Source organism: Serinus canaria, chromosome 2, assembly GCF_022539315.1.
Source record: "Serinus canaria isolate serCan28SL12 chromosome 2, serCan2020, whole genome shotgun sequence".
Classification (NCBI taxonomy): domain Eukaryota; kingdom Metazoa; phylum Chordata; class Aves; order Passeriformes; family Fringillidae; genus Serinus; species Serinus canaria.
The window spans coordinates 56,799,058-56,825,658 of NC_066315.1; the positions used below are offsets into that span (position 1 = coordinate 56,799,058).

The 26,601-nt window shown below is 36.4% G+C and overlaps 1 protein-coding gene across 1 annotated transcript in view; it reads right to left on the reverse strand.

Moving 5' to 3' along the window:
- Window positions 1-213: 213 nt before the first annotated feature.
- The window catches only part of ADCY1 (adenylate cyclase 1), a 144,791-nt gene continuing 118,403 nt past the window's right edge, over window positions 214-26,601 (reverse strand). Inside the window, exons 11-20 of the mRNA XM_009093871.4 lie at window positions 26,475-26,559; window positions 22,602-22,691; window positions 19,493-19,749; window positions 18,749-18,875; window positions 9,608-9,724; window positions 8,050-8,196; window positions 7,563-7,661; window positions 3,522-3,636; window positions 1,399-1,523; window positions 214-552 (exon numbers count right to left, since the gene is read on the reverse strand). Of these exons, the coding sequence (XP_009092119.1) occupies window positions 214-552; window positions 1,399-1,523; window positions 3,522-3,636; window positions 7,563-7,661; window positions 8,050-8,196; window positions 9,608-9,724; window positions 18,749-18,875; window positions 19,493-19,749; window positions 22,602-22,691; window positions 26,475-26,559 (1,501 nt within the window). The remainder of the gene's footprint in view (window positions 553-1,398; window positions 1,524-3,521; window positions 3,637-7,562; window positions 7,662-8,049; window positions 8,197-9,607; window positions 9,725-18,748; window positions 18,876-19,492; window positions 19,750-22,601; window positions 22,692-26,474; window positions 26,560-26,601) is intronic.

Consider the following 26,601-nt stretch of genomic DNA (forward strand, 5'->3'; position numbering starts at 1 on the left):
AGAAAATCCCATTTGGACTCTTCATAACAGAATTGCTAGCCCTTATATGTTCCATCCCAAGAGTTCATTACACAGTCCCCAAGTTCTCTTTGGTTGGGTTGTAGTGGTCCTTGGTTAATGACATGGCCTATGACCTCTGACTTCTTAGTAAAAATTCAGGCAACCATTGCTTTCCAAGTTCACTGCAAGTGGCACAACCAAACCTCCTTTGTTCTATGCCTCCTTCACAGCTGGCACAGAAGGAAGATAATGCAGAGTTTGGTTTGTGTGAGTGGCAGATGCTTGACCTGCTGCAGGACCAGGTTTTACAGTAAAGCTAGCAGCTGAGGACACTGATGGACAGCTGGTGCCCAGTTTTGTTTGAATGTTTGCTCTCCCATAAGGGTACATTTTCCGCTCTAAGTTTAATGACCGTGTTTGGGAGTTATTTCCATCAGCCTTTCCTTCCAGGAAATAGGTCAACATTTCACCTTTTCCCTTTACACTAACTTTACCCCTGCACACGAACTCATAACTGCATCTTTTTAATATCCGCTGAACTTCTTCTGTCACCTGAAGACAGAAAAAAACAAACAAACCCATTACTTTTTTCTGTTCATGTAGTTTCCCACCCCTCTCCATTTTACTTCTTAGTCATGAAATATGCATAAGCAGAATGGATTATCACCTACAGCTGCTTTCAGGCTCACTTAGAATTTTCTTTAAGAAGTAGAGATCACTGATAAAACTGGAATCTGAGAAGCAGAATTTGTGGTCTTGAGTTAAATGAATACACGGACAGATGAAGCTTCATCCAGCAGAAATATGTAACCAAATTGTAAGCAGTATCAGTTCTAGTGATGTTAATTTATTGCAGAAGACCTTTTGATCCCTGAAGATTAGACAGATATTTTGGGTAAGTTACTGCAGGTGTTCACTGAGCTTTTGAGAGGAACACCATAGGTTCTAGTAGTAGAGCAACAATGCTCTCTGTCTGCATCACCTCTCCAGTCCAAAGTATCCAAGCAATTTTTAGAGCTACAGAGAATGTGGTAAGATGCAAATGAGCATAGATCCTTTTCTTGTAGGTCTTACTTAGGCAAAAGTTCTACAGCACAAAGACCTGCAGTGTTAACATTCCCAGGCTTACCCTCAACCGTGTGCAAGGAAGCAGAGAACTCTTGTTTCTTTATTTATTATTAAAAAAAATTATTTATTTGAGGATTTTATTGTCTCTAAGGAGTGAAGTTCATAAGACAGAAAGCAACTATACTTCTGATGGTGAGTCATCTGGAGAGTCTTGCCCTCTCCATAAGAACAAAGAGAGGCTGCGTTTTCTAAGTGTTCTTGAAAATGTAATAACCACATATAAACCAGGAAGTATGTAAAGTTTGCAAAATTGTCTTAGAAAGCACTCACCTGAATCTTTCCCTGCACTCCAGTACTATCCATCCGGCTGGCAACATTCACGGTGTTCCCCCAAATATCATACTGTGGTCTTCTGGCTCCAATGACTCCCGCCACTACCGGCCCAACATTAATACCTAAAATTAAACAACGAGTTTGGTTTTCACTACAGCACGTTATCCAAAGGAAACATGAATCCTGCAAAACGGATTTGACACAAGTGTCTTAGCATTTTGGTTTTTTGTAATACAGTAATATATGTTAACATCATAAATCTGAGTCAAGGGAAATTTAGGTGTTAGGAAAAAGTTTTCATCAAAGGGGAATGAGCACTGGAACAAGCTTCTCAGGGAAATGATCACAGCAACAAGCTTGACAGAATTAAAGAAACATTTGGACAATGCTCTCAGGCACATGGTGTGAGTTTTGGGCTGCCCTGTGCAGGGCCAGGAGTTGGGCTTGATGATCCTAATGGCTCCCTTACATACTCGATGATGCCTTAGCATATTCATGATTCTATGACTAAATTGATGCCAAGTGGACTTCTGCATTTGTAAAAGTCTTAGAAATAAAACAAAGACATTCCTTGGGATATCTTATTGGAAATGTAATGTGATTGACAGCATAAAAATGTGATTCTTCTGCGGATTTATAAAAATCCAGTGTTTGTTTAAAGAAAACAAAAAAAGCAGTAGTAGTGCAGAGTTTAGCTGAAAATGGGACAAACCTAAAGATCTTTAATTGTTTCCTATAATGTCCCCTGCAGCTGCGTATATAAAGCCTTTTAATGGAGGTTTTAATGGAGGTTCTCCAAGTGGAACAGAAATAATGGTCTGGAATACACAAAGATTGGGGTAAGGGAAGTGTGCCAGGCTGGTTGTTAGTACTAGACAATTCGTATCCCACAGACAGTAGAAGAAGACAAAGTATGTGAAAATGGCTCAAGCATATTTTTTTGAAAACTGCAGAGCTAAATTTTACATTTCTGACAGATTTCAGCATCTTGTTTGGAAGATAAAAGAGGATGTTTCTTCTGAGTGCCCTGAAGAGTTGCAGAAACTAAACTCTGCATGAGATTCTGTGCAAGGGTTTTTCTCGACAATTTATGCAGAAGAATGAGGGTTAGATATTTGATCCTTTGTGGACCTGGAAAGACAAGTTATAACAGAGTTCAAAAAGAATTTGGGGTTTATAATTATTAGGATGTACGGGACGTCAAAGATGCATAATTCTTCTGTTGCTGCCTTTGATCTATTTGGTCTTTTTCAATCTTCTGCTGCTAGCAACCTCAGTTTTGCTGTAGCCTAGCTCATTCCCACAAGTCAGCCATGAAAATATATAGAGAAAGAAGCTGGAGAAAACCATTAGTGTCAGAATATGCAATAAAATTAGAACATCAGTAGAAGTACCACTGGAGGGGAGCAGGATACATGAAGAAAGGGAAGCAGGGAACTTGATGTCTAAGAAGGCTGAGAGAAATGGGTGGTAAGACATAACATGTAAAGGATTGCATGGGAAAGGTTGTGTTGTGCAGACCAGAGGATTTGATTTGTTGCAGAAAACAGGACTGGTTAAGGTGATTTGGTGTCTGTGGAGAAAAAGCTCCCATTGCACTTTTAATGCCAACAAAGCTTTTGCAGATGCAACTTTATGTAATACAGTAAGACCCAATTTTCAGCAGTTTAGCAGTGTTCCCTCAGCAGTGTTAATTTGCAGCTCTAAAGCCCTTTGGCTCTGGACAAGCTTGTTTAAGTAATTTTTCAGTGTTTGGGGTAGATTCTTCTGGACCTTAAATTCTCACTCTGCCCAGAGGCCAGCTATTGTTCCAGTCTCCAACTGTAAGCCACAAGATTAGGTACACTCATAATAATATTGTATAAAATTATTGGTGCACTTTACTTTTAGGGGTGCATAGATTAAGTAAGCACACTGGAACTGGAGGGAATTACCATTCCTTAATACTAATGCACACCATCCAGGCTGCTGACCTTTTACATGGATGTGACTCTCTCACTAATGGAGAACTTTCAGTTTTAATCATGAGTTCAGGAAAGGTAATCCTTTGCTGATAGCACAGGAAAAGCCAACGAAAACCAGTCTTCTGCTTGTGTGATAACTGTAGAAGCATGACTTACCAACTCGTAGGACAAAGTCATTGTAAGACTGATAGTTGATTTCATCAAGAACGTCAAACATCTCTATTGCAAAATCTGCCAGTGTACTCAGATGGGAATAAATTGATTTTTTAGCCTAGAAACAAAATAGTGTTGAACATTAGATTTGTATGGTACTGAGGTGCAGGTTAAATACTAAAGTGAAAAATAATGAGAAACTCAAACAGATGTCTTATGAAAAGAATCTAACCAATTTTTTTGTTTGTGAAGGGAAACTTTTGATGGTAACTGCAGCACATGCATTCTTTTCTTCTGCTATTTTATTTTTCTTCTCTCTCTCCTTTTGATTTCTGGGAAGAATGGAAAGCAAAGTTCCCATGGTAAAGTGGTTCTGTTGCTAGAGAGCTGCAGATGTTTGTTTTGAGTGTGGCAGGGAATATAACCTGCTTTCTTACAAAACTTCTTTGCCTGATGATTATTAATAACTACAGTTTCTGCCCTCTTCTCCCTTTGGGGCTTTTGCTAGCTCCCAGTTCCATGGGGTGCATGCTGTTCCCATTGACAAAATTCCTGTTAGGTTTAATCCTGTGAGATGCAGAACACCCCTGTTTTTTGCCTTTCCAGGCAAGTTGAAGGGAGCTGTTATCAAATGTATCTAAATGAACTAATGCTTTTTTTCCAAAAGGGATCAAATGAAATGGTGAAGTATTGACTTGTAAATAACACCCCAAACATAAGAAAATAATTTTTACAAATTCAGTCTTATTAACTGTGCAACTAATTTTCAGAGGATATTGTAGATTCCAAAACTTAGCAAGCTTCTAACATAATTCTAAAGATCATGAAAGAAATATTTGCTACAAAATAGTAAAAATCTAAGCAGCATATTATTAGAAAGTGGAAAAGAGAACTTTGCATATTTGTTTTGTAACTCATGCTCTCCCCCTCCCCCGGATCTAACCTTGGTTAGTTAAAGACAGGTTACCAGAATAAAACTTTGACTCAGGTCAGTATGACTGCTTTTATGTTCTTCTCTTATTTGAATAGGAAATATGAATTTTTAAACAAATTTGAAAAGTGGGCTAAAGGTAGGATATGGTGAAAGAAATGCAGGGTCAGTGGCAGCCTCAGTAGGGTGTTACACAACAGGACTGTGCAAGCTGGCATGAGATGAAAGCTGGCTGAGTTTTTGACATGATAGTGAGATTTTATAAACACAGTGTTAAACAATGGCTGAAAAAACTGGGAAACTAGTTGCTATTTTCTTAATTCACCTCAGTTTGAAAGGGTTGTTTTATGTGGCTAGGAAATTTACAAAAAAATTGTGAAAGTCATCCTTGTGCCAGTCCCAACTTTTGGGAAGATATTTTTATTTACCTGCCTGGATATATGGCATTCTGCTTCTTTCACTGTGAACTAGCTAGTTCTACTCTTTTCAGAATTACCAAAACAAAGGAAGAACAATAATTAAGCTTAAAGATCTAATGGATACATTTTCCACAGAGAAGGATAAAATATTCAATGTCTGGAGCAGGGAGAGAGCAGTGCATTGTTTTATTTGATTTCTAATCTTTATGTTTCCTCTCTTCCATTTATTTGCTGTCTGATGAATGTTCTGTTTTCCTGTAATGCCCTTCAGGGTTGCAGGAGAAAGGACTGATACTGACAAATACTGAGTGCACTGCAGGTGACAGATGCCTCTCAATAGGATTAGGGCAAACTCTTGAACCTGCACTGAAGAACACAAAGTTAGGACCCTGGTGAAGTCAGGATCCTGGCGAAAAAGAGATAAAATGAATTTATCTTGTGTAAAAGATCTACAAAGAGTTTGGTTTGTGTGCTGCCCTGTTGATAGAACAAGGAATTATTTATTTAAATATCAGAGTAGTTACTGGAAAGACTGCCCAGAGCATCACAGCAAAGTCACTGGGATAGAGGCAATGAGCATTTACTGTAGTCACCTGCTGAAGTCAAGGCAAAGTGCAGAAACAGGAGTCCAGTAAAATATGGGATTTAAATATTTAACTTCATCAGGGTACTGGGCTCTTAAGTGTATAAATATCCTCAGCTAAGAGCACAATTAACCTCACCCACTGCTTTCTGTTCATGTCCAAATCCTGGTGTGAAATTAGTGATTCAAAATCAGAGGCTGTGCCAGATTTTCTGTTGAACCTGGAACACTCCTGCCAGAGAGCAGGCCAGAGGCACTTGAGTGCCTTATGGTTCCCCATTGACACATATGACTCCGTAGGACAGCCCAGGGACTGTGTGAAGCTGGCAGTGATTGCCTGTGCATAACAGCCAAGATCATCAGGCTTCTAATCTACAGGTGTATGCTGAAGAACTATGGGGAAACTGGCAAGAGGATGTGAATAATTTCTGTTCATTTGCATCACATGAACAGTAAGTCAAGATCACAGAAGAGTTGAAACCCTAAGTTAAAGTAAAAATTATTGTCTCTTTCATATGACAGACAATTTTTCTGCAATACAGAATCTTCAATAACTTCTACATATATTAAAAAAAAAATCAATATTTGCCCCAAGATTTAAAATGAAGACAGAGTTCTGTACAGTATCTTCTGCAGCGATTTAAAATGCATTACTATCGTAAGCTCAGAACAGTCTCTTCAGTACTGGGCTAACACAGCTGACCATTCACTCGACAACTATAAAATACAAGAGACAAACATGTTTAGGTTTTGGAACATATGCTGCCACAGTTACCCAATAACACTCTTGTTTTGAGGATTATAGTTCAAAGAGCATTTATAGCAGACACAAAAGTATGCCACTGCCTGTTTGCCTCAGATCACACACGGAAAACATTCTAAAGATCAATTTTTTTGGCTGTCACAACCCATGAGTCAAACTTTTTAGGATAAACAGATTTTTTAAAATACCTCTTTTTTTGGTAATGTATAGATTTCTAAGAATGATACAAAGGAAGGCATCAGCCAGAAATATTTTGCAGACCAGAAGTTTAGTTGTGTGATATACTCCAAATGATTCTAACTATTGATTTAAATGTGGTCTTGTTTTTTATTTACTTAGCTGGGATAGTTGTTGCTAAAAAGTCCACAGGGCATCTTCTGGTTTTTGTTTTGCTTTTGCCTTCTAATTTTGTATTATTTTGCAATGCTAAACCATATGCACTAATGCATTCAACATATGTCTACAACATATGTGCATGCATATCAGAACAAGAGAGAAGTGTCTGAAAATTCTGGGCAGATGAGGTGAATGGATTGCTTTAATTTTCATACTCTTCTTATATTAGTAGTTTTATAAAAATTTAAGGATTTAGTTTTATTAGTATAATTACTAACACGCATAGTACTCTGTATACTATGCATTTAATATGATGCTCACAGGTTTTTTTGACTTTCCACAGGCTGCTTGGAAATCTAGGAAATCTCTGTTACAAGATAGTAAGAATACTTAAGGTAAGAATAATACTCTAAGAGGTAGTGATGAGGATACAGAAGAACTGTGACACAGAGTTAGTGGGTTTGAAATGACTTTGACTTTTTTTATTATTGAGTAATTAAAGAGGTAGTGCTGATGTGGAGGGACCAGGTACAGTGCAGCACTGTATCTAGCACAACGTTCCTGTCCATGATGGGGGTTGGGAGAGGATATTTATTTTAGTTGTAGATTACATTCAGATTTCAATATATATATATATATAAACTGCACTTTAATAGTCTTCTACCAGTTTTGCGGCAATTCACTACACCTAGAGTTTACCTTTCCCTGCATCTTACAAGAACATCTAAGATACCAGGTTTAAAACACTACCACTGATTTAGAGGCTTTTATACACCAGTTTGCAGGGAATTCAAAGCTGCAGAACAATGAAATCACAAGAGAAGCCATATAAGGGAGTGTGGCAGTTTTCCTTTTCTGGCTCCAGCTGTCCTTTGAATTTCATGTTCAAAATGTTGTAAAGAAGTCATACAAGCTATCAATAATCTGACAGAATTAGTTGTGTTTCTGATGTTCCTCTGGAAATTGGAGGAAAACAGTTCCTTCACATAAGACTAATATAAAATCTTCTTACCTTAGTTCCTGAAGTAGGCACGAGTCCCACAGCTGCCATATAAGTACTTCCAATTGTCTTGATCTTTTCAATATCCTTATAATATTCTTTGTCCATAAGCTTTGTTTAAAACATAAAACTGTTAAATATTACATAATATTTTAGACAACCAACCATAGTTATCAGACAGTATGTGCAAGTTCATTAAACCATATCATATTTGCTAAGTTGAGTCTTGCCCACTTTGAGGTCAATGAAAAAAAATGTCATGAACTTTCATTTTTGATACTCTTCCTATATAAGAGAAATTTTAGGTCAGAGTCATGTGCATAAAAGTACAAATTTGGCACTTTAGAAAAGCCCAGTGGACACAAACTGTGATTAAATAGGAAGTTTATAGTACTGTTTTAGTAAAAAATTCAAGATACACTGATTTACTTCAGATAATCACGTTGATAGTTATTTGGTAGAACTGTTATGGTCAAAAGACAAAGTGTTCAGACCTTACCTCATCAAAATCAGCAATAATTTCATTTAAGAGGCGTAAACATTCCACTCCCATATTATTGCCATCCAGTTCGATGTAGAAATCATTGAAATTTGGGATGGAAGCAAACATCACTCCCACTTGTGAATATGACTGGTAATAAAGGTCCTGTAGTTCATAAGCAGATGAATATTTATTTTAAAATCTTAATCCAAATTAAACATCATTATTACACTACTTATTCTACTGCTAAGCAATAGCTAGGACAAAGGCCATCAGTTTTTCTAGAGAGAAAACTAGACTTCTTAAAATAATGTTGAAAGATATCTTCACTTTAGGCTACAATAGAAAGTTAGCACCAATTAATTGGTATTAAACCAATTTAAAAAAACTTAGGGGTTTTTTCCTGTTTAGAGATAGAGCCAGTGAGCCAGAATTTGGACAAAGTTTTAACAGTTATAGAACTTTTATTGTATGAGAAAAATAATTGTGCTTTCTCAATCTTGTTCTATAAGCAAAATAAGAGATGGACCAATTTTTTCCTGTGGTACATGACTGGCTTCACTCCTTCAAGTTTTTCCATGTTTTGTGGAGTATAATATAATATAATATAATATAATATGATATGATATGATATGATATGATATGATATGATATGATACGATACGATATGATATGATATGATATGATATAATATAATATAATATATATCTATAATATAATATATATAGATATCTACTATAATATAATATAATATAATCTAATATAATATCATATACTATAATATAATATACTATAATCTACTATCATATAATCTCATATAATCTCCTATAATATACTATAATCTACTATAATCTCATATACTATAATATAATATCATATAATATATAATGCTGCTCTGTATGGTAATGTTTCTGCTTAAAAATTTGGAAGGCTCATAGAAAGCAAAATCACTCTTCTGTGGTTAAAATACTTTGACCCAAATTCTCAAGAACAGTATCATGGATATTACAACAACTCCAGTGCTGAAGGTTTTCAGATGACCAGAAGGACTCTCATAAAGCCTTCTTGAACCAACTTATTTAGTCACTGCAGCCTTTTATGTTAATCTGAGTCTTCCTTAAGAATGTACAATTCTCTGCTTTAAACTTTAAATAGAAGGTTTTGGAAATGGTGGCATACTTTCCAGAGCTAGAGTGGTTAATACATAAGTGCGTGGCAGTTCATGCACTTCACCATTCAGAACCAAACTGAGCTCATCCAATACTGTGATAAATTCCAATATCCTACATTGACTGGGAAATGAAAACAAAAAGTGATTTACATGCAGGTACTTGGTTACATTGATGTTGAATGACAACTTTCCCTGACCCTGAATTTTATTAAAATTCTTCAGAGAAGGAGGACCATACAGAAAAGGAAATAATCTCAAACTAATTCTTGAACACAAAGTTTTACAAAGCTACTATTTTTACATGAGCAAAGTTTTTTCCAGCCCATTATTGAAAATATACAGGTGTAAGGTGGCCCAAGAAAAACAGGCCCATACAGCATGTATTTAAATTTTATCTTGGTTTACCATATTTCTTGGATTAGACATAAGAAAATGCTGTGCAACGTGGGCTGGCAACAGGTTGAAAAGAATTCTTTTATTATCCAGCTTGACTCTCTCCATATCATCTCTCTCTTCTTCTGCCTGTTAGAACAGAGGAAAATAAAAACCTTTACAAAAACCAAAAACTTAGCTGAGCCTATAAAATAGCTTATATTAATTAATCCTTTGGAATTAAAATGAACAAAATGTAGCGTAGCAATCTAGACTGAGAACAGTTTTCCTGTACCATGGTTCTACATTAGGCAAAATCCCTTTAAATCCTTAGTAATTCAAGCTGAAGTCTCTCATCTGTTTTCAGGGTTAGATCAGCTAGTAGTATTGGTATCTTCTATAGTTCTCTGCTCTTTTAAATAGAAACTTGATAAATTTACAGAGTAAGCCAGAATAATCCCACTTAAATCACATTGGCCTTGGAGGCCAATTTCTTCCCAGGTAGTTCAATACAGTGACAGCAGTATTTGATCCATCTTTCAGGCAAAAGTGAAAATCTCCAGTGTTTAAAAAAGCCAGTGAAAATCTCCATTGTTTAAAGCAAACCTATGCACTTTCCAGTAAAATTGAAACAAATCTGATAAGACTATAGATTCAACAGAGAAAAAGATTTTAAAACTGAGCATCCTTAAGAATGATGTACAAATTAAAAATAATTATATAAAAATAGTTAACATTCTAGAGATTGTTTTAATAATGCTGGTGTTTGTCATGACAATATATATAGTTCCTTCACAAGAGAAATTCTGTTATTGATGTGAATGACAGATTTGTTAACTTAGGAGTTAACACATCTGAGGTCCCTAATCCAAGATACTGGCATCTTATTACAGGTGCTTGACTTACAGAGTTAGTGTGAGTCACATAGTAGGAAGCGATTTTATAAATCAGACCCTTATTTGAAAAATATTGAATATCTAGGAATCTCATTTGGGACTCCTAGGTTTGCAAATTCGAGCTTAGTCTTTCATAGATTCATGTGCAAAATTACTTTACTGGAATTTGCTCCTTGATCTTAGAGAGACTTTTGGCTCTGATTTCAATTAGAAAAACACTTGATCGGTATCATATTCATCTCACAGAAATCACAGTTTACTCTTTGTTCCTCAGTCATACACACAAATAATCTACTGTGATCCCAATGTAATTTTGTTTATCTAATTAAAGCCAGTAGAAGACTGGAAAGCCAAATTCTCAGGCATTGTTGAGAAACCCCAGTCACATAAATCATTGATGAAACCGTTCTAATCTTTCTTGGTGTCCCACTTATATCTGAAATTTGGTATCTTGATCTATTACAAAGTCCACATAATTTCTCAGTATCCATTCCTGTCTAAGTAGGAGAAAACCAGTCACCTCTTGCTTTTGTATAGTCTAACAATATTATTTCATGTGATTTTTTTTTCCAGGTAGCTAAGTTTTGTCTTGGAAAACAAAACTTAGAAAACAACATTTTTATTCAGGTTACACAGTCTGTTTGGTCTGCAGTTTATTCTCTATTTTAAAATTTCTTTACAAGTAGAAAGAGTTCTGAAAGCGAATTGATTTCACAAACATAAATTCTTTGGGAATTGTTGCCTTTAAAAAAAAATTCTCAGCTCCTACTCTAATCTGGGTAATTAAGAAGTGAACCTGTTCTAGAGGTGAAATATCAATAAACTTTAAATAGCAATTAAGTTCTGAAGCTTTTATTCTAACTATTTCCTGTTTGTGAGCTGTTTTCTTGACACTTATTTCGCTGTTTAAATTTCACATGCTCTTTTCTTAAAATATCCTTCCCCTATTTTGGTGGTATAACTCTGACTTACAGTTTTCTATAAACATGTGAAATAGCCTCTGGCATTTAGTTTGACTGTTGGAATTTAAATGTTTCAACAGGAAAAATAAAAAGATTCTTCAGCTGAAAATCCAAACCAAGCTTGCAACTCCATTTTACATCACATTGGAATGAGGAAAATTTTATTCTGACAACAGCAAATAGATTTGGGAACTGAATTGGTGGTCTTAATAAAGTATCCATTCTGGTCTTCCTTATCCATTCCTCTATTTTTTGAACAAGAAATTTTGTTGTTGCTTTCTTCCTAGGAATGTTAAGGTTCACAGTTAACCTACCAATACAATATGGGGCAGAACACCTTCCTAAAGAACAATACCCTTTGAGTCAAAATGTGGAGACTTCTGGACTAATCAAAGGAATGAAGTAGCTAAGAGGAGTAATCAGTTTGATGCATTGTATGGGTGGTGATGTTGCTCAATCACTGGCAGCTGCTGTACATTTCTGATGTGGAAAGGTGTGCTCAAATTCATCTGCCTTGCCCAATTGTGGACCAAACTGGTCATTTTGGGAGAAATTATTGAAAAGATTCTCCAATACATCCGTCATTATGTATGAACCACAACAAAAGTTTCAGAGCAAAGAACACTCATGACCAAGAAGTAGAGAACTGAGCTCTTGAGTGAAGAGATAATGGCTCAAATCAAACTATCAGAGAAATGTCTGAGGTGGTGGCAAAATCATCTGAGAGCAGGGAAAGGCATTAATGATGTCACCATTGCTAATGATAGAATGCTACATTTTCAACACACCTGATAAGTGTCTCTTCCCTTTTTGGATGCAAATCTGTTAACTATAATTTTGGATCTGAGAGGCTTCAGTTGCCAAAAATGAGATTGTGGGAAAAGGACTTGAGATAAAATTAAAGATAACAGTATGGAAAATATAGGGGGAAGTATGGTTGCTACTCCCTAGATGGAGCACAGACAGCATACACAGTACAATCTAGGGGGAACTAAATGGAGAGTGGAGTGGAGTGGAGTGGAGTGGAGTGGAGTGGAGACACTGCAACAAGGCTCTGTTGAAACCCTTGGAGAAGAGGGTACTTGGTGGTACTTTTTAGTTGATAAGCCACACAGCAGCTGGAAGCCTAGGGAGATAAAGGAAGATGTCCTACTATTGAATCAGCAGCTGTGGCAAAATGACCCTCCTTGGATTGACACATATCCCCATCCCAAGATTATCTCAGGTGCTGCACTGGTGTTACCTGCCTCCAAGGCATGACCACCCATCACTGAGTAATATGTATGACTAATGTCACTCAGGCTTTGCATAAATGTAAAGAAGAATTAAGAAAGGAGAGAAGACTCCATTGTAACTGCTGGGATTAGCTGGTAGGCTGAACCTCTCTTCTCCCCTGTATGGACACCTATGGAGTAAGAAGTGTACTCCATGCATGCTGAATGATTATCTCTAGTGAGCTCTCACTGGGGATTTGAGCTTGTCTGTACATTGCTTTGAATACATTTTTGCAGTCAGATGCTATCACCAGCAATCATAAAACCTTAAGTTCTCACTACTGTTTTTTATTAATAAAGAGTATTATCTGCAAACTGTTAATGTGGATTCTTCAAGGGTGCTAGCGGTCAATGGCAGTGGGTTAAGGTGTGGAGACCCATAAGGAGGTCTCTCTTTTGGCATGTGACCCTGAACAAATGAGCTGAACTGCACTCTGATCTAGAAAACTACTCCGTGAAGGGTCCCCATAGCCAGAGGTGCTGGCAGGCTGCTTAACCAACAGGATTTCAGCTTTCCTGAGTCATGGTCAGACTAATCAAACACTAAGGGCTTGGGAAAATCTTTGTTTTCACATGCAACACCCCTAACATCAGGGAAAGTCCTTGAATAATATCATGGTGGTTCTCTGATTCATGGTGGGTAATGATAGGAAACCCAAAATAGGGGCAAAATATGCAAGCAGCAGGACAAGGAGAGTGCTCTGATTTTTTTGTTCACTGAACTATTTGAGGCCAAGCACCTCCTAGCTAAAAAGAGAGAGAGGAGTGCACTCTCTCCATGTGTTCTGGGAGAAATTGGTGCTGATAATGCCCAGGTGGGGAAGTACAGTGCCCTGAAAACTAAGCTGCGTTAGTGCTGTCTGATCTAGCTCCAGAACTAGAAGCAAAATATTCATGGAATTAGCATAGCATTCCTTCTGAGTTACTTTCTCATGTTGAAAAGCAAAGGCATATTATCTTAGCCCACACACTGGGTCAATACTGCTGTATTGTTCCTGGTACCCAAGATGGAGTCTCTGCATGGACTGCACTTAAACCATCCACACACCTTGCCTAACATCCTGCTTTATTATTGGAGTAATCTGTTGGAATATGAACTGAATTGTACCTCCTCTTCTACTACTGCTTGAGTATCTATCCTCTTGTCTTGCACTGCCTAAGACAGCTCTCATTTATTCAATTCCTTGGAAGCTGCCTGGGGAAAAGGGAAATGTCTCCTTGCATCTCTTAAAAGGGAAGATAAAGGAGGGAAGATGACGTAAAAAAAGACTTGGTCATGCCCAGCAGTGAGGACTCTAAAACTATCCCATCACAGAGATAATGCAGGAGGGAAGTAAGCCAATTACTGGTAATTTCTAGACCTTTATCCAGTTTCCTGCTTTCTGCCTTTCAGGGAAATGCAATGAAAACTGTCCTTCCTCCTTGTGACTCATGAACTTCTAATGCCTACCCTGGAGCAGCTGAGATCAGAGGATGCATAGGCATCATTCTTTCTCAGGAAAAACAGACACTGGGAAGGGAGAATGAGTACTTGAGTCTGAAAGATTAAAATAGCACAGATCACAGGTATTTACATTCCTGGTGGGAACATTATCCAAACAGCTAAATGGCATTTAAACCTTCATCTATTTGACCCTATTCCCATTCGTTAATTAAGGAAAGCTGCCAGCATGATATTTATGCAATAGCTACTAGCTCAAAAAACAAGACAGATTATTGTAAAAATAAACAAAAAAGAAATTGCATTGGCATGACCAATATAATTTTTCACATTCTGCTGTTTGCTTATACCTATTTGGTATTTGTGGCAGCTAGGTCATTTTGTGGAACACAACTGTATTTGCAGAGCTGCCGTATTTAAAAGCAGGCTTTATTTTTTCACCAGACATGGTGACAAAATTTAAAATGTTTTTATTACCATGACTTTTTATATCAATCTAACTAACATCTACTACATTTTACATAGTTACACATGATCTACAGTTTTTACAATGCTGGTAAGTGGTTACCCATCCTCTGTCTGGGAAGTGGTCTGAACAGTTTCATCACCTGACAATTTAATAAGGCTAAAAATGCTGTAGAATAGTCACTGACTAAACAGATATCATATGAGAATACAGTTTCAAGATTCAGTTAAAAAGAAGCTGGGCACCAATGCCATGGGAATCTCATTTTTTGCACCTGAAGATGGCACTACATCCACAGGGAACAAACACATCACACTGCTTTTGTAGTGCCAGGTTTTTGAGTGGAAGTGCTAAGACACCTGGGGAGTCTTGCCTGTAGGTTGTAAAATTCTTATTTCTTATGAGTGTAATGGGCTTGAAAAGACAGCAGAATGATATTCTAGTATTCCCTAAAGAATGCACCAATTGAATGCATCAAATGAATTAATATAATCATATTATTCTTGTTTTCCTCCCATGACAGGTCCTGGGAGAGTGAGCAACTACATTTTTTTGTAGTTTTAGGATCTTCCTGAATTTGTTACTTGTATTTATTTGTCCATTCTTTTTTTTTTCCCTCCCAGTTCTCGTAAATAATTTGCATAATCAAAAGTGATTATCAGTCACAAATAAGTAAAATCTCCTATATTTGCTATTCATAGATATTGTCATATGAGGAACACAGAGTTACACAATAATGTTATGCAGAAAATGAATTTCTTCTCCCACTGCCTATTAAAAATATCAAGGAAAAAAACAACAGATATTTTCTGAAAATATTGGAATATTTAGAAAATTTAAATATGGCATAGAAAAAAACCCACAGCAAATCAACAAAGAGCCTGTAACACTATTGATTTGTGAACAGAAAGTACAAAAATAAATATTTTAACAACATAACATCCATAAAAAATGATTTTTTCATGCAATGTACATAAATTCTACTGTATTATCACTGTTCTGATAACGCAGCCTAGATGAATGGAAGTTGGATTAACTTGTCTTGAAACTCTGTAATTTTTCTTAATCAGTTTTTCTTGTTTGAAACTGCTCTTCTTCAAAGTACTTTCCTTTCCCCCCATGGGGTGAAAAAAATGTGTTAAGTTGTGTTTTCCTCAGACTTTAGCACAGACCACCGAAGATGTGTCTATGTATTCCTGTGATTAGTTTCACGATACTTTCTGGTTTAAAGTATAATTTAGTAGTACTGGACTGTCATTCATGATGAAATAAAAGAAGTTATCTATGAAATCCTTTTTATTACAGCTTATGCCACAAATGCTTTTATTCTGAGAACACTTTTTACAGGATTAGCCCAATAATGAATGTTACTAAAAGCAGAAAACAAAGTGCTTGAAGCTTCCAGAATAGTCCTTGGATCTGAAATTCTCCCAGATGTAAGCCAGCAATTGAAAAGCTTCTTAAATGACAGGAATATCTTCACACAGCAGGGACTGGCTACTGGGAGATGTGAATCTCCATTTAGCATTTGGTTCATGCAATTCAGTGTTTGCACAAAGAATCAGCACACACACTTTGCAAAACAAAAAATCTCCACAGATCCTGTGCACTAAGTCAATGGTCTTTCTAAAACCGTTGTTTGTTACCAGAAGTACAACCAAGTTAAGCCAACATGGTTTAATGGTAAGTAGTACTATGGCTGTAGAGAAACATTACCAAGACTGCTTTTAGACTTACAGAGGGCTCCTGCAGTCCAGCAGCCACAGAAAACTGGCTCTTATTTGTCACCTCTTAAAGGCTGCTGAACAATTAGCCTGGAGTTTGCTAACTACTCAAAGGCAGCTTTAACATATAGGTATTTCCAATAAACAGTGTTCCCTGAACCTAGCAAGTTCAAAGACCATGTTCTGGGTTTTTTTTTCCTTATTAATTTGAATGGGTAAGCAAAACAACCACTTCTGTAACATCCATCATGGATAGTACTCCTGGTTGTTACAATTAATCCTTGGACTCAATATAATTTCCAACCAATACACAGAGGGGAAAGCAGAACAGCATTTCTTTTAATGTGTTATCCACTATTACTTACTGTACAGAGAATAGATCTTCCACTTGGAATTGAGAAGATGAAAGGTATATGCCCAGATAATCTAAGAGGCCAAGAATATAATCATTGAAATCATAATCTGAAATCAGCATACTGATTTCAAAGAATGCTACTTATGTTGATCTCTGAATTCTGAATTTTCTACCTAAACTGATTTTTTCCTTTCTCATTATTATCACGCAAACCTCACACCCAAGGTGGCACCACATATGTCTCTGATTTACAGTTGAAAAGATCTGAAAATGGTGTTTGGTTTTCTCAGATGAAAAGCACTTTTTGAAATGGTACCGGGAAATGCCGGTGGACAATAATGAAATTTCACAACTTATCTCCTCTTACTGTCCCTTGGAGAAAGTGCAGAATGGTTTTAACAATAGTGATGATGACTAGGTATTTTTATATAACTTGTCTCTAAGAAAACAGAAGTCCATATTTCTTCCTTTACCACTGTTCACTTCCAGGTCTGGTCTTTCATTAGAAAATCATGCCATACTCCTGCACTCCAATTTTTTAAACTGATTAATTGCTAATTAAAAGCTAACCTAAAACTAAGAATCTTTAAGCAGTACTTCCATTAGGGGTGCACAATTTGCCATGCAAGTTGCAGTTGATGGAATGAAAAAAAGTATTTAAGATGCTGGAACTCCATCTTGTTCCAGTGAAAGGCCACAGGATAGCAAAATTGGAACATTACTGTACTGCTCCTCTATTTCAGGGCTAGGAATAACATACAGAAGGTTTGGTATTAATGGAGCCGATGGCACTCACACTTCCACCGTGTGTCAACCCATATAACATTAGAGACTATCCAACAAGGCAGGTGCTGCACTGAATTTCAAAATCAGGCAATCTTTTTTTCCATCTGCAAATTGTATTTGGCACCACAGCAAAGAGAAACTAGTATCAGTTTATCCAAAACAACCTTCTGAGGCTGACATTCACAGCAGTTATCAACACTGCAGGTCATAGGACAAAAATTAAATTGAATGATCACACTCAGTTGAACTGCACAGAGTTAACAGAAATTATAGAACAAGATAATCTTAAAGCATAAAAGAAGGGAACAAAGTCTTGGACATCAAGTCAAACAAGAAACCCCCACAAAGCTTAACTGCTAGACAGAAAAACTTTTCAAGCAGAAGACAACAGAACTAAGTCATAACTGATTTCTCCATTTTATGTAACACAGTGGAACCAGGGATATGTTCCAGTCAACCAGTAATCCATGTGTTCCAGTCTTTTTGTTATGTGTAAAAGCAAGAACTATAATGATTTAAATGGTCCTCTTGACAAAATAATTAACAGGGTACAGGTGTGTAAGTTTGGATAACTTCCGAATTCCACCAAATAAACTTACATATTCAACTTTCTTCTTCCCCTGGGGGCCAGTGTAAAACACCCTGGAGGTGGGGATTAGACTGCTGAGAGATGTGACAGGAGGTAGACATATCCTGATGCCCATGTTATGGCTAATATAATTTCTATAGGTTTTTCCTGTGTCTGTGATAGTTAGGAAATACATTTCCAAAAATGGTCCCTGCACTTGGTATCTAAATAAATTTCTGATCTTCCTCTGGGAAAGAGTTCCATAGTTTCTTTGTATAATATAGGTTTAAATATTTCCTTTTATCAGTTTTACCTGCTTCTTTTAAGTTTACCTGAATATTGATTTATTTTCACTCCTTTTTGTAATATAAGATAAAAACTCCCATGGATTTAATTTTTTATCTCAAACCTATACTGTTAACAGCTTATTCCTAATGCATCTTTGATATAAATATATTATTTGATTAATGGTCTACTGGAGCAATGGCAAAGAAACAAAAAAAATCACTTCTCCAGGAAAAATGAATTGTATAGATCTGTGGAAAGAAAGCTCTAAAATAATCTTTTGCTGTGAAGTCCAAGAGACACGAAAAAGTTTGAGTGTCTTAGTCCAAGTAATTTGCTCTGAAAGTATTTGAAAACCAATTTAAAAAGTAAGACGTCATTTTGTGTGCATGGATACTATGAAGTCCTGTGATTTACCTGCACTGCCCAGAGGTAGTCCAGACGCAGTTTCAAGTCCACCTGTCTTGAATGCAGCGCTAAAGCACAAGAAAATAGCAAAATAGCAAGTATTGGTTCATAGCCACGCATATAAAAGGAGCCGCCCCTGAAAAATAAGAAGAAAATAAGTGTGTTATTCCAGGTCTAATACCTAACACTGAACATTTAATATCAGATCCTTAGTTTAGAACACATGGGTACTTCCTAACCGCTAGCTTTTTCCAAAGAGGCTCATCTGGGCAGGGAGATGGGTGATAGTACATCTGATCCCTGCATCACACCAACATGCAGCTCCTGAGGAATTTTGGATGCTATGCATTATTGTAATGTGTGTGCATGTTTTTAATTAGAAAATATAAAAACATTGAAAAGCTCAAAAGCTTTATTGAAATTGCGATTGATTGAGGGCTGCTGAAATATGGCAGTTCAGTTTTTAACTTTGTTTTCCTATTCCATTTGATAGCCAGACTGCAGACTGTTCAGCTGGGGTACATTAACATAAAACTACAGAACAATGGGGCAACAGTTGCCAGCTCCCCAAAGCTGCTTTCTTGTTGATGGATGTTACTAGATCCTACAATTGCTGGGGACAGGATGACGGATGTATTTCTTATGCTCTACTCCTAGGCAGCACTGAACACTAGAGGACAATTCAGAAATAAGCAGTCAGTGTGTGACTGTCTATAGAAAATTACCCACTGCTTAATTTTATAAGATACCTACCCCACTGCTTTTCTGTAGCCACTGAGTTCCAGAATAACTATGTACAAAATTGTAACAAAAAGCAGGAGAATAATTTTTGGCAAGGAAGATACACGTAGAAATATTGCCAAGGTGAGAGTCCCCACTACACAGGAAAGGAAAGCATAGTGGGCTGTGTCACATGGAAGTTCATTCATTGTTTTATTTGTTCCACCAGGAGAAATTATAACTATAGAGCTGCTGGAATTGGTATTCCAAACCCAAGGCATGCAGCCAACCTAGAAAAGACAGGAGAGGTGAGAAGAGAAGAATGTTAAATATGAAATAAACAGAAATGTAGTTGCTATGGAGGCTGACTGTAGTTCATTGCTAATTGGAAAAAATGTGGCTGTGGAGTTCCTACTATGCTCAGTGCTGTATTAAAATTTCCTTTTCCTGCAATGCTCCACTGAGTTTAAGGGGAAAGACACAATTTGTTAATTAGATGCCAATAAGGGCAACCAATTGAAGTGTGGGCTTAGTTGAACAGTTCCCTCTCAGTGCTCAAACCTAAGAGATTCTCAAGCCAAGATATTCCTGCAAAATTAAGGAACTTCAGTTAACATTTTATTTGGCCATGCAGGTGAAAAAGGTTCTTTTGCAGAGCACAGAAATAAATTATTATTTTACTGACTATGTAAAGCACATAAACTTTAATTACTTAAATATAAAATAAAACATTTTAATTGAGTGAAAAACTAAACATCTTTTTCCATCTCACAGCTACTTCTGCTGTCACATATGTTTCAAACACAAGGATTCATCTTTAATTACCCCTTTCATTTCAGTTATCCAAGGAGTTCCATTTCCTTCTTACATTGGGAAATAAATTTTTTTCATATATCTCTTATGGGAAATTTGGGGAAATCTAACCTGCTTTTCCTAAAGACAATGTCATGTACATATCTCAGAGCTGTTACCCAAGGAAGAGAGGAATTTCTGGCAAATAGTGCAAGTCCCTAGAGCTCCAGTTTTAACTGCAGTCCAACCTTCACCCCTTACAAAGGAAAAGGATAAGAGTTAGTATAAGTAGGGGAGAATGGGATGGTAGTGTGAAATTAATTTAACAGGCACCATCACATAAGCCCTGCCCTGTACTTAAGCATCTCTTTTGAAGTGCATTCTAAGACCTTTTAATTTCGTCCCGACCACTGACAATGAAATTTTATAGCATGCTGTAAAGTAACTGACATCCTGAAGGGTGATTAAACCATGTATTTTAGAAGGGGTTGTAGTAACTTAGAAAGATGAGATATAATAAATAAAAAAATGTGAGTTAAACTCATAATGGGTAACACTATGAAATGAGATTGGGAAAGTGAAATGAAAAATCCCTTTTAAAGGGATTTTGTTCAATATCCTTAAAAATGCTTTCATACTAAAATTATCCAAAAACATACACATGCATGAGGGCTTCATCAGTGATCTGGAATCCATCCAGGAAAATATCATCTGCTATACAACCAGTAGTGGAACGTCAACACCTAGCTCTTTTGACAGATGAGAATTCTAGAGGCATTACTTTGCAGGAACTAATAATTTCTACTGATTAAACATTTCTACTTAGGTTACAAGCTATTTTTGTTCAGGAGTGGATTAAGTTATGTTCTAAGTTGTAACTGAATGATCACTCCCTTGTTGGAGGTCAGAACTTCTGAATTCTAATTTGTCTTCCACTGTTGTTCAGCGTTGCCTCAGGGCTTACAATGTCTGCTTCTCATTCTCACTGTCTTTAGGTGGCCCCAGTGATGCTTGTTTCATTTGGTCAAGGTAAGGGTCAGATCTGTGGAGGCTGATTCACAAAGGTTTTAGCTGTCATAACCTTCATCTCCATTCCCAAGTCAGATACACAGAATTTACTGAGAAGCTAGCCTGGAATCACTGCAAAGCTCCATGCATTTTGCACTCGTGTCCACATTAGGAACCATGTATACTTCTGTGTGCTATTAGGGCTGTGTGCTCCCACACAGACGACGTTCAGGAATTCCCAGAAATGTCTCAACATCAGCAATTCTTGGTTCCTCTCATGACATTGGAATCCACAGAAAAGGCACGCTCTGCCCAGTCAGTTCAGGGGGATAAGCTAGTTATTACGTTCTCAGGGCAGGTCCAGGTACGAGTGAACACATAAAATACAAAATACAAAATATGGGGCTTGGCATTTCAGCACTGAGAATTGCTCATGCCTTCTTAATGGTCAGAACACATTGTCAAATTCCTGCAGAGAAGCATGATTGGAAACATCTGCCTTCTCAGCATTTCCAGTTGCATTTCATGCGCTATTTTTTGTGGATTCTTTCCTTTGAGTAGCCTAACATGTTTAATTCATTAGCATTAGCAACCAAAATGCTAAAGATGAACACTAGGAATTTGTCAAGGCAACTGACTGACAAATACTTAGGTGGAAGTTTGAATACCATTTTGATTGAAGTCGACCATTTTGAACTCTCTGCTAATCTACAGTAGAGGAATCTCAATTTTCAGAAGTATTGAGCACATTCACTTCATATAACAGAAGCTTTTTACACATTAGATGTGAATGGATCAGATCAGTAGCACAGTGTAAACACCTCTTCTCATTACACAAAACTGTCAATATTTTAAGATCTATCTTTTCTGATCTGCCAGGACTAAAAATATCCCCATTATTACACAGAGGTATCTTCTGTAAGTTGTCACATAGAAAGAGTAATCTTGTTTTGACACCATGCCTTGTCTGTCACAAGATATTAGCCATTGAACTAGTAAGCAAGTTGAACATTTAAAAATTTTTTTCCCATAAAGTCCATGACACCAGCAGTCTACACGATGCTAAGATTTGAAATACAAATTTATATTGGTTTTGGATTGGTATTATCTGTGTAATTTGCAAATGGCTTTGTCATTCCTAATTCAATGCACTGCCTCAGGACAATGAAAGTTCCAATTGCAGCAAAGGGATTTAATTTAAACAAAGCATGCTCTGCAAGTATGAAAAATAAAACAAGTAGGAATTCATCAGATGAGAATATGGTATGTGTTTAAGGGATCTGCACAAGCATGTTCTTTAAACACAATGCTAATTTAAGTGAAACTTGATTCAAATACTTACCACACATCCTTGAGCCACAGAGTATATTAAGATCACAATAAAAATACACAAAATGGTACGAATTTGTATTGTCAGGCACCCTGGAAAACACTAAAAAAGAAAAAAAAAAGTATTTATATATAAAATATTTAAAGTAATTTTAAAGTGGGGTTGTTATTTTTTAGTAGTCTATAAAGAAAAGTGAATAAGGGATACAGAATTTTCACCTGTACTGCAAATTATGAAATTGCAGTTATCATTGTGGAGTAACTTATTCACTTGTTAGTGTGTAGGTGTATTTTAATGGCAATTGCAGTTTTGGGGATAATAAATGTGAAATTACTATTGCTATATATTACTTCTCACTACTGCTATATATTACTTCTCTAATTAAAACTCTTAGAAATTTTTAGTTGTATGTCTACTCATGATGCAAATAATATTCTAGGATGGCATTTGATTTTGCTCTTGGGGAAAATACCCAAAGCAACTTTTGAGTTGCAAATTTTCAGCTCTTTTGCCTTGCAAATTGTGATACAAGAGAACATACTGTGATAGCAGAGAATTTTGGAGTGGTATATGTATCTTCTGCTATAATAGGCAGGTTAAATGGCAGGGTAGTTTTAATTATAGTGACTCAAAAAAACATTGAATTTTTCAGAAACAGCAGTAGACAAGAAAAATATCTGGTGAAATGGAGTCTTGAATGTTTTGTTTATCTCCACTTTTACCCTGATTCCATTTGTCACACTTAAGTTTTGAAGTTCTTGCTGTTTGTGAAGCCTGTGGCAGAATATGAGGGAGGAAGGGTAAGTCTGTCAGGCTATGCACTCAGGCCTGTTCCAGTCATTCTGATCAACTCTGCTTCCAGGTAAAGCTGCTTTCCTTCCCTTCCCCTTGCACTAAGAGTATTTGGGGCATCTATTATCTACTAGATGTATCTTTCAGACCACAGGACTTCTTCTAGTGACTTCAAGGGTCAAGAATACAATCTAAAAACCACTCAGATTTAAGCTGGGGACTATCCTGTGTCCGTTAAAAGGAGGAAACTCAGATTTATCAACGCTGAATTTCACTTATGGTTAAATGGAGCAAGCAAACACCTTTTTGGATGAAAATCAACAGTTTTGAAGAAAAGCTGGTAATTTAATAGGTATCACCAGCCTCCAAAACATAACTTCCAGCAGGCAGCCAAGTAGTTAGAGAAAGACTACTGTAGCCTTCAGAATACAGCAATTACAGGAAAAAATTAAAAATAAAAAGTAAGCAGGAATCTACAAATATATTCTGGCTTCAATATAGGTTAAGTCCATGTAAACATAGGTGTCTAGCAATCAATATAATATCAGACAGAGATTTGTATTATAGATCTGAGTTAATTTTCTACACCAGTGTAAGTACTAGCACCAATAAAATAGATTGGGATACCTGATGTATATCACCTTTATTAAAATGAGCATATTGAAGAAAAAATAGCTCAGATTATAAGAATCTGAGATTGAAAAGCTGTGTCTCAAGGGAGATAGAGCAATGTCCAAAATTTCACGATGAAAAAAAGACTATTTCTGCATTCGTTCATCACTATGATACAGTTCTGATTGGAAGGCACCTCAGGGGGCTCAAAAGTACTCTCTGCCTTGACACCCAGAGTCTCAGGGCCATTTTTGTAGAGTTGGTTACTGCTCCTGTGTCATTGCACGGCATTATGTCTTCTCAGAACCTGGACTTTGCTTTACACATTCTATATTTATAAGATTCCTGTTTGCCCGTTCTGTCAACCTATCTAGGACCCTCTCAATAATCATCCTGCCAACTGTTCTCACAAAAGTGTAGTCACTTGAAGACTTGACATGAGTATTTGCCATGTCCTTCTCCAGGCTGTTGATAAAAATGTCTGACAGGATAGGATCCAGGAAAAACTCTGTAGTATCCCACTTATTACTGGTTTCAAGGTAAAGTATAAGCATAAAGTGCTATGCTCTGAATGTGATTACCCCCACAGTATTTTATCCATCAAACTGTCCACTTAACTAGACCAGAATCCTATATACAAGTGAGGTGGAACATATGTGGTTTTATCCATAGAAATAAAATACAAAATAATTTTGTTTGAAGAAAAAAAATATATTCCATTAATTAAGTTTGCAACCAAATAAGCTGTCTACTGCTTATTAAAGAGATAATACCCATGGTTTGAAGATAATGTTAGATAGTTAATATGGGTAAAACAAAATATGGATTCAAAGATCACATGTCCTGACACATTGTACAGACATTTTTTTTGGTCTGTGTATCACATACCTGTTTTAAATGTTGTCATGCTAGGCTATTGGGTTAAAATGGAAAACAAACCTTTAAAAGATAAGGCATGAGACATGTCTGAATTAAAATTCTGACACTATTAAGATTTATACTTCTGACTTTAGTCATTCTAAGATTGTATCAGCACTTTTATGATAGCATAGAATTTTGGGCTTAATTTCCTTTGTTTTCTTGTGTTTATGAAATTTTTATTAACTAAATAAGTAGTGTCAAATTACCAAAATTCTAGGTAACAGGTACAGTAAAATATTATTAAAGGTGTTCTGTGAGTGAGGTATTTAATGCTAAAGCACGGAGAAGCTGAGTGACTTGTGCAGTGTAAAAGAGCAAGTAAGTGCCATAAGACTGATCAAAATAGGGGAATGATTGTTTTACCATTGTTTATCCATTATCCACATCATATTAATTTGAATTATTATAAGACTTTTTTTTTTGCCACAAAGTTTTAAATTGTGATATTCTAAGGTTTTATATTTCTTTATTTTTCTAAGGCTGTATTTAATCCTGTTTAGTATTGAATCTCTGGAAGAACCTGGGATAAATACAAATTAATTTGACTGACAAAACAGATGGAATACTTCTTATGTTTGCACTAGCCCCAGGTAAATGGTATAAAGAGAAGTAACTTGCTACAAATTTAGTCTGCTTTTTATGATCTATATAGAGAAGAACAGATGATAAACTACTCGGCCTAATAAAAAAAAGAGATCATCAAAGTTACTCCCAAATAATTTTGTAAGTTCATAAATAAGGTTCTTATCAGCACCTGATACTCTGCTAATATTCTATTTATGTTCCCATGAAAACACATGCTTTTCTTCTGCCAAAGGGCACTTTTTAAAACTAAAATTAGTGTGTCCTAATCAGAAAAGCTCATTAAATGAGTAGGTGTTTTTTCCTGATATTTTTCTGAGAAGACTAAATTTATATAAATCCAATAGAGATTTCTTTCATGAGAAAATTTGCCTGTAGATGCTTTATTCTGATCTGGCAGACCTATTTCTCCCCTAAAACAACAAATGTCCTTCTGCATCATTACTGTTGTGAAAATATAATGCAGGAAAATTAATCATTACTGAAGGTTTTGAAAAGGCCAAGGTTTGTGTGTGCAAAATAATGTGCTTTACCATCAAAACAGCTGCTGTTTTGGCAGGAAAAATTTTGAAAACAGAGGGGATGTTAGCAGGACTTTACACCCAGACCAGCTGGAATCAAAAGGAGAACTGTTGTGCTCTGTAGTCAGAAAGGAGTAAAAGTCAGGTTAAAGCAGTTTATTTAAACACAATATTTATTGGTAGGTGTTCAGGGAAGATTTAGCAAAAAACCAAAGTGTAGAAGTAATGGTACTGAATGCTACACTGCTGTAATGATTACTCATGTAAAAAGCCTACTTTCAGATGATTGATCTTTGGTTTTGAAGTGTGTAATACATTACTTACTAAGGAACTTTAAACACATAAATTTCAGACTCTGTGAGTCTGTGAAGCATACACTGATGGCTTCATATTCCAAAGGACAAACACATCATGGGCACCAAAGGGAGGAATAGCCACAAAATCGTAAATCACTTACTTGTACTCGTGTGACATGTAGGTACATAATACAAGCCACTAGGAAGCATATGCAGAACACCAGGAGAACAAGAACTACGGTACTCCTAGAAGCAAAACACAACAGAAGTAATGCAATGCAACTCAGT